Here is a 15173-nt window from a genome sequence, read left to right as displayed (position 1 = left end):
TTTGCTCAAGGGTTAGCATCATCACATTGCATTCTAAGACTACAATAAAGTTAAACTATCATAATGTCACACTTCGGATTTTTAATTACACTAAACGTAATTCATTATGTCAGTTATTAATAAGCTGTCTGAAAACAGAGAAGGAATTACATAAACAGTGGTATGTTTTTAATACTTTTATAATGTGATCGCTTTTGATCGCCATCATTGTATTATATTGTACTATGAAGTTGCACTTAAAAAACATGGAAATAAGTTATTTTACAGCACTCCCATGTGCTGTGAGCATCAGAAGGAAAACTCTTTACTCATGTAAAATTACCAATGTACAGTATAAGCTGATTTACAAATTGGTTACAGAGAAAAACTAATCTCGAGAGTTGAAGCTTTTGTTCCATAGATTGCTATAAAAATAATTTAAGACAACAATACCCCATCTTGATGCTACAGAAAAATAACTATGGTGTATAGAGAAATGTTAGTAGTTTCAGCAGAAATCTTATTGTACATAAAAGTCTACCTCAGCATTTGTTTTATACAGTACATCATTTTTTATGAATTGATTTAAACATTTAAAAATTCATTTTTATTATACCAAAATATTTACAGTATATGTACCATTAATAAACACAATGCAACAATTGTTTATCTGTGTAGCTATACGATCCAAAAGTTTAATATATGCTAAACAGCGAAAACCTAAAATTCTATTTTTTTCTTCAAGGCACACATTTCCTTTTAAAATATTGAATATTTAATGTGAAGAAAGTACTTGAGCTAAAGAATGGTGCTAACAGTCATATTGATGTTTAAAACAGGATTATTGGATAGTCTGATTTTGACTTTGATCCCCTCAAATTTGTTTTGCCATATAATTTATAGTTTGTGACCTTTTTAATTCTCTGACATTCTAAAATCACCTATTAAAAACTAAAGCTAAAAATCTACATTTTCTTTAGAGGCTACATCTTATTCCTTTTTTCAAACATAACAATTGGCCTGTATGCCACATTGTGCAGGTGAAATCTTAGAACTTCTTTTAGTGCTTCTTTTTAAATTTTGAGCTTCCAAATGTATATACCTGCTCTAATAGTACTAAAGTGTGAAAAGGGTAAAGGCATTCTATTACAGTTCTCATTTTCTATATAACAAAGTTAGTCTAGAGTAGAAAAGTAATAACAATCAAATCATCAGTTTTCAATATAAACCACCCTTTACATGATGCAACAAGGCTGCCCCTGTACAGCTTTTCAGATAAAATAAAATATGACATTACTAAATATAAGGCTCATTGCACTCCTCTGACATTTTAAAATATTGTATTTCAGTGACAATGGCCCATCAGAATTTTATCTAGTACGATGAGAATATCTGTCAATGGAAAACAAGAGCCTGAAAAACCAGAATAAGCAGTTTTTGAAGTTCATTCATGGTCATTATATTTAAACAAAAAACATACACCTGAGCATGAGATTATCCTATTTTTATACAAATTAAATACATAATAAAACTATAATGTTGGAAATGTTCAACACGTTTGTGATAGTTATCAATAATTTGATTTTATTTGTGCGATATTTAAGAGACAAAAATTTAATTTAAAACAAGTGCACTGCTGATAAATTACATGTGTGCTCCCTATGTAAAAAAAATAAAGTTTCATAACTATATCTGCCATGTTATCTGGTATTGTTATCACCTATTAAACTTTATGCAATTTTGAGGGAATAGTACGCTTTTTTAAATAGCCAGATGCGATGCTGTCCAATAGATAGGCTCAAGTGCTCTAGCTAGCAGCTTTAGTTCTTATGATGCATTGGTATCTGAAAAGCTTTGGAGGAATGACTGGTATTTTAGATATTTTTCCTAAATAGATGTTCTTTGAGGGTACAGGAAATTGAATGGTTCAAAAATATACTGTTTTTGATTGATAGATCTAGGGGTATTGTTTATCCGTCTAGTAACAATCAGTTTTTATCACAGAAATGTCAATTTTAATAGTATCTTAATATAATAGGAAACATACATCTACTCAAAACCAACAAGCATGAATTATAGCTTCCAATTTAAAATTTAATTTTTCATGACACAGAAAAAAAAAACATATAAAGCTTAGAAAAATGATTAAAATACCCTCTAGGGATTTCACTTTATTTTCAAGTGCTTACTTGAAAAGAGAAGGAACAGGCACAGATAAGAACATTATATTTTGCTAATTATTTTTGTTCCATATTGCAACACCTCAAAAATGTTGTGCCTAAGCCAAGAATATTATAGTCTGAGCACTTAAGATCCAAATGGTTCTCAATATAGTATAACAGCAACCATTTATTTTAGCTCTCCTAATTAAATATATAACCATTTCCTATGAGACATTATAATTGTTCTAGAGAAACTTTTCAAAACCAGTCAGTGCTCCACAACACACCAAGAAAATAAAAAGAATGGGGACTGAATTCCTTGAGGTCCTTAAAGCTTTAAGAAATTGTATTCTTCACATACAACAAGAACTGCAAGGCTGACTTGAGAAAAGAAACAGTACAGAAGGAGTCCAAGTCATAAGTACTAGCAAACAGACAAGAGGGCGCCTGGGGATGCTGCCCTGGAGTCAATGAGAGGAAAATCAGCCTCGGAGGCTCATGGGACATTCATCTGAGTGTGCACTGGAGAGGCTCCAGTGAAATGAGAAATACCATCTCTCAGGCAAACCTTTTAATCAATGCCATAGAAATTCACAAGCCGAAAACACACTGGCCACACCAGGTGACTGTGTTCCACAAAGCGTTGCCTACATGCCTCTCCAGAACACTGTAAACGTGGACAGTTTATATAACAATGGGACTACAACTCTGGATAAACTATCCTTTCAGAACACATCCGTGTCCATTCATCTTCAGCATTTTGAGCTCATGCTACTTTAGATCTACATTCTTCTTAACCGATTTAGAAAAAAATAAGAACTTTTAAAACTCTTAGAAGACTGAAATCAGATTATCTTATTTTACACTACTGCGTGTTTGCCGTCTGGCCAAGTATGTGAAGTTACACAATTCACCAAGATTTGTTTTTCTTACTTATTATTAGTTGTATAACTCCCAATGTGAAGAAGATTAAACATGTACCGCAACACAGTTACAAGACCCTCAGAAAACATTTTGGTTAAGATTTTGCATCAGTATTTTTCTGCATTTAAGTTGATAATAAAATTATCATTATGTATGACATTCATAAATATAATAATAATAACACATAATGAGGTCATTTCTCAGTTTTAACAAACACAAAAATATATATAAACTTTGTTTTTGATATTTAAAAACACTTTCTCTATTTTACAGGCACATTGTATTTATAACAATTTTTTAAATGAGCAAAATAATTCAGAAATGGAGCACTGGTATATTACATATGCTTATGTTTGACACTTTGTAGCAAATAACAAACGATATACACCTGGCTGAAGTACAGAGCAAACAGTTCCAGATGATGGCTTATATAACTTAGTCAAACAATTTATTACTTCTCACAGTGAGCCTGTAACACTGGAAATGTAAATGTTCAATGAATGAAAAAATATGCAAAGTATAGTTTGTGAACACTTCAAAAGAAACTTACTGTCATGCTGATACTTTACTCTGTTAATGTGACAATTAATGTCATAAGTATAATAGTAACTTTGTCTCTTCGAGCACTTTTCAGCAAACTTAAAGCAATGGACAGCAGCACATATGAAATACACAAGAGAGGCAATGAGAAAGTAGGAGGAAATCAAAGCAAATTTACATAGTGAAGCAATGTACAAGACTTTATTATACATTAAGATCTTAAGGGAGTTTTGAAAATCCTAAATGATATGGGCAATGAGTTCCTCAGAAATAGAGAATGCACAAGAAGACTCTGTTACTCCTTTTGAGGAGCCAGGTCTTTGGCAGGGGAATAAGGTACAGTATATTCACAATAAATCCATAAGGTAGCTGGAGATAGACCATTCGATGCCTCATACAGTTTTTATATTTTAAAATTACCAGTGCCAGCAGCTATATCACCGTGCAGCTCTCAACTTGGTACCCACTGAAGCTAAGCAAGGTTGAGCCTGGTCAGTACCTGGATGGGAGACCTCCTGGGAAGCTACAGTTGCTGCTGGAAGTGGTGTTAGTGGGACCAGTGGGGGGCACCCCACCTGCGTTCTGTGTGGGTTCTAATGCCTTGGTATAGTGGCAGGGACACTATACTGTAGTGGGCGCCGTCTTTTGGATGAGACGTTAAACCGAGGTCCTGACTCTCAGTGGTCATTAAAGATCCCCGGGCATTTCTAAGAGTAGGGAGTTATCCCGGCGTCCTGGCCAAATTTCCCCCCTCGACCTTTACCGTGGCCTCCAAATTGTCCCCATGTACGACTGGCTTGCACTTGCCCTGCGATGGACTGGCGCCACGTCCAGGGTGTACCCTGCTTTGCACGCGTTACTTGGCGGGTAGGCTCCGGCTTCCCGCAACACCGTATGGTATAAAGCGGTTTGGTAAATGACATGACAAAATTACCAGTTTATCTACAATTGGTCAGATGATGGAGGGTTCCAGGTTGTTCCACGCAGCTTTCGGGGGAATGCAATTCAGAAAATCCACCATTTTGTTTGTACCCTACTGTCCCAATACAGCTGTTATCCACTCAAGTATACAGTTATCATTATTTCATACAAGGTACATTTTTATACGTCAATACCACATTTAAATTATACTTATTCTTTTCCCAATTGTTAAACCATTTGTCACATTGTTATTCTTTCCTAACAGTTACTCTAGTAGCTGTGCAAACACAACAAAGCATTAGAAATATAATTTCTGGTTCCTGAGGCCTATGCCATAAACTGCTTGTGCCATCCATAAAGGAAATGAACATTTCAAACCTGAATATAAGAGTTTTTTTGGTCTTTGGACTTTCCACAGGAATTATGAGTGGCATATCCAGGATTTCTCTGCATGGTAAACTGGTCAATTAATGGACAATATCGGCTAATTAAGTGAAAGCTGAAAACTCACAATTCAGCACAGTTCAGTGAACAGTCAAAGCAAGCCTTGTCCACATTAGGCTTCCTGTGAACCAGCTAAAGGCTTTTACCTAGACAAGCCACTAACAAACCCCTGTAACTCAGGGCAACACTATTATAATATTTCAGCATTAATGAAAAAAAATATTAGCATTGGAAGAAAATACATTATTTAGCTTACAGATATTTGAATATATTTGGAAATGTTGTTAATTCTAAGTTTAATTCTGGGGTTTATTCATTCTTTCTTTTTTTTAATTCTGGGGATTCTGCGGTTTAACTGTATAAGGGAAATGTACATGAAAGCAACCTCTCCTTTACATGCAGTCAATACTGAGAAAAAAGCTAACAAGTCTGCTTACTGCAACAAATACAAAAGGTTGAAACCAGAAAGTACAGCTTTTGCAAAAATCATATTTTTGTTTAAAAGGAGGATACTGACACAGAGAAAGTATTTCATTTGAGTTGAATTCTACAAGATTAATATTTTAAAAATAATTATTAAAAATTGTCATAAACAATGCAGAAAAGTCATTCTCCCTAAAGAGCTTTTATGTAATCATGTTACTCAGTGCACAGAGCCAAAAGCCATTCATATATACTACACCCAAAGAACCAACACATTCGTTGCTGAAATACGCAAATTTATATTAGATATATTTTCTCATGAAATCAACATTAGCAGGAGTATACATCCTGTAGCAGAATGTTAGTACTGTGCATCTAATTCCATCAACAAGTTTTTAGGGTCTCAGTTTGGTTAAAGAAAGTAATACTTGTAGCTAGAATTGTTTTTACAAGAACTGATTTGTTCAAGAGTGTCATGCACCTAGAAAATGTTATTACACACTTGTTTCAAATTAGTATTTCATATAATAAATGGGATGTTAATCGACAGTGCTAACATTTTACTTCAAAATATTCTACAATGCTATTTTCAACATAAATGTTACTCTTTCCCAATTTGATCATTTTTTACATAAAACTAAGTCAATATAGCTTAATTTAAAAAAAAACAATCACTAATTATTTTATTTGATAATTGGCCAATTTGAATTTCCACCTGCTGTTCAACTTGGCCACAACCCACATACAGCCACAGGCAGCAGATCAGGAACATGAATTCTTGCCTCTGAAATGTGCACTGCCAGAGCTTCTTACTCCCATTGTGAGTCAAGATCCCAAGCATCAAGTCACAGCCCCATCCCTGGCAGCACCTGGGTAGCTCTGCACCTCCTGCAGACTCAAGACAATCAGGTCATGATGCAGCCCAGTCTAGAAGAAGGGGTGTCTGAACTATAAGGTTAAGTCCATTTCAACTCATGTCTAGAATTCATCCATAATTCAATCTTTTTTCAAAACAATATCTTACTGTACCTCACATTTTTGTGATTTCATAATCTATCAACTCTAGGGATGCAGTTTTTAAAGCTAAAAGAGATTTTGTACAACTGTAAAATTGAAAATTCGTATTTAGCCATAACCTTCTCTTTAATTCATAAAATAATTAAAGACAAATGGAGTTAATACAGGTAATAATTTTAAGTTTTTATTATCCTAAATGTATGTGTTGGGTAAAGCAGCCTATTCTGCTACATTGAATACCTTATTAAAGTTATCACCAGTTTTTCCATTGTCATTAAATAACCTCTACAGTGTAACAGCCAGATCAGTAATTATGACTAAAACCTATAGTTTTATCATAATAGGCAATGAATGAATGAAGTTCAAAATGATATGTATTATTTATTTGCAGAGTAGTTTAAAGATGTGTGTAACCACTCAGTGCCCATGAGCTACAAAAGGAAGCATATAAACAAGTTACCGATAAAGCACATTTTTAACAGTTATACCACATCATATATACTGCGTACTTCATATTCTTTACTTATATTTCTAACTCATATTTTTTCTTTACAGTGCGAATCCTGAGGAAGAGTCTGTTATACTTCAGAAGCAGGTACAACAAAGAAGTGTGTTATTTATATTTTACATGTGGGATAAATCTTATAAGACGATTAATAAGAGGTATTAACTCCTATTTTACCCTTTGCAGTATGTTAGTGGTGAAACACACAAAAAACATTAAGTACAATTTCTTAACTGGGAAATTATTTATACCCAAGATGAACATAAATTACTTAAGGTCTGTGTGTGATGGTCACTTGTTGAGGCTAAGAAACTCAGTAAATGAATATTTTCAAACTAAACATCAACTGGTGCCTCTCCCACATGACCAGTACCATATAACAGCTCTCATTTTCACTCATCCCTGGAGTCATCTTTACACTTTACTCAACCATGACTGATCAGGAACAGACTAAAACTGTTTTATGAAACAATTCGTTTATCCTTTCATATAACCAATGCAAAACAATCAACAATGATTATTAACTGTGCTACCAATTATGCCAAAAAGTATGCCATTTTACAAGATGAGGGGCAATATAAAGTTTTCACAGAGGTCAAACTTTTTTTTCTAAATGTGGCTTTCAATTGTAAACTGTGTAGCGGCGAGGCTTATTAATAAGGCAGAATTGGACATCTGGACTGCATTCCTAAGTGTCAGGAGTAAGTGACTCATATCTCACCTTGATCAACCAATCAGGGACTGGTAGGGCCGAGTAACCCACGTGGGACTCTGATGCCCATGGAACTTTCAGCCAATCAACGAGCTGAAGTTCCTCCAGGTAAAAACAGGCAACACAGAGGGCCTGAGAGATTCAAGATTCAGAAGAGATTCAGTAAGATTCTGAGATTCTGTGGACTTTTCTAAAGGGAATTCAAAGGAGAATTCCAGGGCAGGACGGCCCAGGAGCAGAAGGCTCCCAAGGGCAGGACATTCTCGCAGCGCGCCTCCTGACCATCCTGAGACTCAGCCCGGACAACCACGGAACGGCCAGTGTGTCCGAGTGCCAGAACTGTCCTTTGTTCTAAGAGTCGAGAGCGGAGGTTGCCAGAGAGTAACCAGAGGATCCACCCGAGGTTAGCTATAGCAGCAGGCCTCGTGAACAGGTCGGAACTGTGGACAGCTGAATCACTATTCAGAACTAGCTCTTCATCAGGAACGAACCGGTCCTCTTCCTGACTTGCTGGGACCCACAGTCATCTTTTCTCCCGTGCACAAACTTTGCTAGTTAAAGCCAACACTAACTAGCCGGTCAGTGAACATCAGCAGCGCACCGTCGCAAACCGCACAGCACAGCCTGGCACACAGCCAGAGAGCGCGGATTGGACAGCAACAGCCTGCAACTGCTTCTTTGTGCCCGCAGGAGATCTGAATCCCCAAAGATTGGATGAGTATTCAACTTCAATGCATTACAGCTCGAGAATTCAATTGTTATCCGAACCAGTTGATATCAATTTAATTCCTTTAAGAATTAGTTATGTACTTGTTTTGAGTATCTAATGTAGAAGTTATAACCAAGTTCGTTTACGAAACGGTCTAAATGAATGATATACTGAACGTATGTCCTCTTGATATGTGTAACACTTTGTAACTGATTGAATATATATCTTTTGTATTCTGATAACCCTCTCAATAAGATCTGTTAGTTTTATATGCATATTCTATGTATTAATAAATGTATCCTCGTGTATTAGTACCTGTGTGTGTGCGTTGTTTGAGTTATGTCGCATGGTTGGATTCTAAAGCCATCAAAAGAATCAACTTTGTGATTTACTGCTACAATTAATAATTGTCTCAGTAAATGCCCAAACCCTACAGAACTGGTGCCTTCAGAGAGCCACTACATTTACATTTTGGCTATGGCAACGTTACAACTGTAAGTCAAAGCTAAAATAGCTACCTAAAAGACTTATATCAGTACTGTACTGTTAACTTTTAAAACAGCCTTGGTAACCACTGAATGTGTTTAACTGTAAAGCACGTGCAAATTAATTTTGAGAACAGTTATAAAGCTTCAATACTTTCCATAAAAAATCCTCCATTTTGGTGACAAACAGCATCTACTCTGAATTGTGCCTTTCTTTTTCTAAAGCTAATCCCTCAAAGAAAATTACATGTCTACAGAAGCTCCATATCTTTTAAACAGCTTTACAATCCCAAGAAAGATTGCCATCAACTAATCAGAATCTATCCTCTTTTTTCTCCAAACAGCACTGGAAAGTTTGTCACTGGTAACCAGCTTCACCCACTAAAGGACATACATTAGCATAATAATTTAACAAGAAATGGTACATGGTGTCCAAGTGAGAAATTCTAAGACCATCATCTTGTATTTCTCTGCCTAGGGAATTGGAAGAGAATCTCCACTTTGGTGCTTCAAAAGATGGTGAAGGTATAAATCAAAACTGCATTTATACTGTAGTTTTTGTAGTCCTTTACCCTCCGGCAATGAATGGACAACACTTTGGAAAGAGGCACAGGGTTTTTGACATTCCAACCATATCCAGATAAAATATAATTTTAACTCATATAGTAAAATTAAATGTAGTATAAATGTGTGGATGCGTTTAGGATATAAGTCTTATTCAAACGTGATTAAATGAATCGGACTCTACCTGTTCAAGTGAAAGGTTATCATGCATGAGCTTTCCTTCAGGTAAGAATTTATTCAATTTCTTTAAACAAAATGCCCAGGAATATGCTTCTGTAGTATGTCTGCATGGAAGAACAAACTCCAGCTTGCCTAAAAACTGGAACAACACCTTTCTAGAAGGACAAAACATGCATCACGTATAATTTTATTTTTTCTATAAAGAACACATTAAAAATAGGTATACACAACTTCAGCTGCTCACATTTTAGGGATAGACAAAATAAAAAAAGATGGCTTTTTGTCTCTAAGTTTTAGCAATCTATAAAAATCAGCCAGAAATCCTAAGAAGCCATACAGAAAACAACACAAATTATAAAACAAAAAAATGAGTCGGGCAACTCAACCATTTCTAAATGTATGGAATGACAATACTTCTGAATTCCAGTGGAAAATATGCCACATTAAGACTATCTTTGCAAAAGAAGAAAACGTGTTCACATTTGATGATACAAGCTTAACAAGTGGAAACAGCCTTCTTGTATTTCACAGCTTCGTGCAGTATACAATTGCCAAGAAAATTCTATTGTTGGAAAAAAGGGTGCAGGATTTATAACTATGATGTCTTTCAAAATGTATCCCTCCAAATAATATTTCACATTAATTACAGTTTAAGATTCAACATTTCGAATGACTGGACAATGCTGCACTGGTCATATATGGCTCAACCCAACGGTGTTTTATGTTTGTACTTCACAGAAAATACATGTAGTTAATTCTTTAAAGAACCTGCAGAATCTGACTTTTACCAACATCCCATTCTACTTATCTTCTAGATAGTGGATTCAATCTTTATAAACGGAAATGGCTTATTCTCCCAGGCATTTCCTTCAGGGATTCTGATAAAAAGGAGATGGGATTCTGTCTCAGCTACAGAGACGTTGGCTGTCTAAATTAGGCATTTGTTGAGATTGTTAAAAGTTTTAGAAATCTTTAATTGGTAAACCAATGTTTGCTTTTTACATTAACAAAAACTGATGCTTCCCCTTATTTCAGATATAAAAAGAATCCTCACAGCAAGCAAGATAAAATCGGTATTAGGGATCTGACAGAAGTAAAACTTGGGGTCTTACAGATGAGAGCTTAGGATATTGAGCTAACTGTGTAGTCAGTCATGGAGAAGAATCCGTCTTGCCTCTGTCAATATTCATTTTCTAACCACTTTATTCTACACAAATATTAATAAAAAACTAAAGCAATTAAAGGAATTACTTTAAAACTGCCACATTATGAAAAAATTAACACGTTTTTGTGTTAACAATTTTTTGGTCAGAGGCTAGTTTATCTATCTCAAGATTCAAAACAATCAACATGTCTGAAAATGTAAGCACTTTTAACTGCCAGTTCATTTCAAAACAAAGATTCATTAAGTCTTAGAAAAGTTCATTTTAACCTAAGGCCAAGAACTAAGTTATTCTAATTGTATTTTTCTGTTGTTTGTGTGGGCAATGTTAACTTGTCTTCAACACATGCTACAGAAATGTATTAAACCTCTGCAGTTATTTTAGCAGCCGCATGTGCAGTACTAATAATAAGTTAACCAGTGCTCCTCTTCATTACTTTAATTTATTTGTAGACAATACAAACAGACTGAACAGTGTTTTTCTAATGATGACTAAAAGCTCACTTTTCACTGTTAAAACGCAAGCCTTGCTTTCTGTCTCTTACACAGAGAATCAGTCATGAAGAGCAAAGCTTCTACAGACATTGAAAGAGTGTTTCTATAAAAATCATCGATTCCATGTAGAATATAATATGACACAAATGTGTAGCCAGTTACCAGGACAGTACATGTTGTACAACAATATCTACAGTGGTATCAATTGTTGAATTGTTTCTATAGTGCCCCACAAAATGAATCTGTTTGATGACATCTATTAATTTGTGCAGCTCACATCACTAAGGCTGTTTTTCAGTCTTACACTTATAATGCACAAAATAGATCTCTGAACGTTAAAGTCTTTTTTCTACTTTGACAAAACATTGCAATTGGTCACATAAAAAATTAAAAGTATGCACCTCCTATAATTTTTCTTAAGAATTAAACATACCTATAGATGAATAAAAATACAAAAGTATGTCATGTATTGAGATTTCCCAATCTAGTACTCATTTTTGCTTAAGGTGCTCTGCTGGAAAGAAATTAATTAAAGCTGTAACCTCAAGATCACTTCTTACCAGGGTCATTATGTGAATGGGGAACAACAAACACCTGCAGAGGCTCATTATCCCACTCATGCTCATCGTAAGAGATGTCAAAGCCTTGTTTCCAAACCCCTCCATCAGGGTTGTCAAAGGGAAGCAGGCTGTAGACATCCAGCATCTGAAAGAAAAATGGGAGAGCCTTAAAATTAAATTCTCACTGCATGGTTCTTCAATCACCAAGATGCTCAGGCACATTGTTTTTCATGCTTGTAAATGTTCCATATGAAGGATTCGTCCACTGAACCCTTCTCACTTTCAGTCAGACCCTCCATCTTTCCACTTCTGACACAGGACTGCAACATGGAGATGCAAATGATATTCATATAAAATTAACAGGATGCATTCTTCACATGTGCTAACAGCAACTATGTTAAAAACCTAAACGGTCTTACTTTACTATGTATATTTGAATAGGCCTTAGAGATGAGGATGTCTCAAGATTACTTGATTTTTCATACACAGTAAGTGAAATTAATATTGGCAAGTCAAATTTAATATTGGTAGGATTAATTCCCTTTGATCTTTGATTGCTTTGTTCAAAAGGGTATGTAACAATTTATTAAATACTGTAATAGAGGTGCTCTGTATTGCATGGGTCAGTTTCTCTGCTAGAAAAAAAACAGCAGCACTCAGACTCATTTGCAAGGAATTATGTTGTGATTAATTTTTGTTCTCATATTGTGCACCTTTCATTCTGCATTAGAATTCCCAGGAAGTGTCATTCTTCTGTTTACACTTGAAATCAAGGTCTTGACTGCTAGGTCATTAAAGATCCCATGGCACTAACAGTAAGAGTAGGGTCCTAAAACCCAGCCTGGGCCTATGTGTAATTACAGAGGAATGTGTTTGAGAGGCCCCTCTGATAAGAGGCATCGTAAAGCTGTATCCAGTGGTGAACCATCTAATTATGAATAGCGTAGATGGGCTCCATTGAGCCTGTAGTCTTGTTTCTTCTGACGACCACGGGTCCAAGGTCACTGTACATAATCTAAAGGGAGATCCACCACGGAAGGATCTGCAGGGTGGGTACCAGACATACCTGACAGCATCTCAACCAATCAGCAGCTGTGATACCGCACCCTAAAAGCTTGCACCCAACTTATTTATTGTCATTTAACTCACTGGTTCCTTCTCCAACTGAACTAGCAATCTGACTTTTCCCCAATCGCATGTAGTCCCAGTCAGTAGTCCCAACCTTTCTCTACGATGCCTGTCCCAGAGAGTGAGTCAGTAAAAAGCAAAATTCTGTTCAAGATATTCTTGTGTTCATGAACCCACTGTTCTTTTCATCTGATCAATGAAACATTTGGATGCGTTTTCGCGTCATCCTGAATATCCATGCATATTCAGCATCAAGCCATAATCGGGACGCAGCTAATTTTCCCAGCTGTGTACCTTGAGGCCATAAACAAGAAGACAACTGTGCACAGACTGCCTTTAAAGACATAAATTCAGCCACACTAACTTCCGGTAGAGCTGCCCAGTAACTCCCTGCACAGAACAAACAGCTGCCAAGTTGGACAATGCACTAATCCTGCCCAGCTCTGTCTTCTCAGCAGTAGTTTGAACCCAACAAGGATGTCTGGCCAGCAGATCTTTGAGTTCAAAACTTTGTTATTCAGATTATAATTCTGAAATATTATTCCATACAAGTTTGATTTTTAGTTCATTATATTAAACACATATTTATTTGTATCTGATAATATGAATGTGATGTAATTATAGGAGACTGATAAAACTGATATGAGGTAGACCATATTGCATGTTGTGGCATTTAACTTTAACTCTGAAGTTATTAACTCTTCCCCTTATAATCCCTGAAGGAACGATTAGCTTTTTATATCACAGTAGAGTGTTTCCCAAATATATTCTATTAATGTGTTTGCATGTTTTTGGCATCATATCAATAAACTATATATTGTATATTTAGAAAACCATGTGTGAGACTGTAAATTATTATGTCTGATTGATTCCTAAAAGTCGTCAGGTACTCTTGCAATTTGCTGTTACAAATTTCTGATTGTTACAGTAAAACAAAACACTCACATTACTGTGATTCAGTTCTCTATTGAACCTGCCATACAGGGAGGCTGCTGAAGATAATAGCTGCCATTCTTCACCCAGGTGGGCACTGCACTTTAGTGATGAATTAAGTAGGAGTGGGAGCACTTCTATATGTAAAGTGCATCCTTTGGGATGAAAAGTACTATATAAATGCAATAAATTATTAAAGACAAATCTCTAACCATTTGTTCTCCCTGCAGACATACCAGAATTCATACAAGGATATCTCTTCTTAACACCTTCAGTTGTGCTGTTGGCACTATAGCATGTATTGTTCAGTCTTTGCTTCACATTAACAATATAAAATTGAATCACAATGGATGTAAAATGATGCAAAAAGCCCATTACATAAATCAAAGATAAGCAAATAATGTCTTTGAGGATTACCTCACATTTACTGGTATAATGATGAACGTGTGACAGCAATTGGATTACAGGAAAGAGGCCTGGAATCAGTAAAAATATAAAAAATATTACTACAATTACCCTCCAAATCAAATTAGTAATTTGGCATTTTCTGTGTTATCACATGATTGTTGCCAAAGCAAGATAGTCTCTCCTTAGCCTAGCAAAAGAGGTAATTGTCTTACAGGCCAATATGGCCCGCTGAACATTAAAAGTAATCTTGATTTATTTAGAAATATTCTAGATGAAATAGAACAAGGGGAAAAGGACCCAAGGTCAGGTAATTTTCTACCCACCCATTTTCCTATCACTTTGTCCAATACAGGGTCATGAGGGACTTGGGTGCAAGGAAGGATATACCCTCGATCTCAGTCCATCACAGGGCACAAACAAAAACACTCAGACCAGAAGCCAATTAACCTACCAGTATGTCTTTGTACTGAGCCACCTGAGGAAACTCACACAAACATACAAATTCCAAGCAGATAGCACCCAAGGTGCAGAATTGATTCCAGGACCACAGCACTGAAAAGCAGCAATGCTAACCAGTGGGCCACAATGCTGCCCTTTGATCATTTTGGCTAATGCAAATTAAATTTCTCATAAAAATATAATAATCTAAAAATATGAAACTGGAGTTGGTAGGGATTAAATAAAGTTGTCATTTTAACTGACAGGACCTCGTAAATTGGTTGAACGATAAAATATAAAAAATAAAGCATTAAAAACAAAAATCAATAATGCGTTATAATGCAATGAAGAGCATTTTTCAAAAATATGTAACTATCTGGTATTTAAATACATATTTAACTTTTATATTAAAAACTGCCCTCCAAATTTATTCAGATTCCCAATAAAATGGCAACAAAAACCATATTGCGGAACGTGTTATACT

The 15173-nt window shown here is 35.6% G+C and overlaps 1 protein-coding gene across 3 annotated transcripts in view; it reads right to left on the bottom strand.

Moving 5' to 3' along the window:
• The window catches only part of man2a1 (mannosidase, alpha, class 2A, member 1), a 258837-nt gene that overhangs the window by 217474 nt on the left and 26190 nt on the right, over nt 1-15173 (bottom strand). For all 3 annotated transcript variants that reach the window (XM_088629350.1, XM_088629351.1, XM_088629349.1), the window contains one exon: nt 11783-11927. In XM_088629350.1, the coding sequence (XP_088485476.1) occupies nt 11783-11927 (145 nt within the window). The remainder of the gene's footprint in view (nt 1-11782; nt 11928-15173) is intronic.

This window comes from Lepisosteus platostomus, chromosome 4, assembly GCF_059453375.1.
Source record: "Lepisosteus platostomus isolate fLepPlt1 chromosome 4, fLepPlt1.hap1, whole genome shotgun sequence".
Lineage (NCBI taxonomy): Eukaryota > Metazoa > Chordata > Actinopteri > Semionotiformes > Lepisosteidae > Lepisosteus > Lepisosteus platostomus.
The sequence above is the reverse complement of the archived record's forward strand: the minus strand, read 5'-3'. Positions and strand labels throughout refer to the sequence as shown.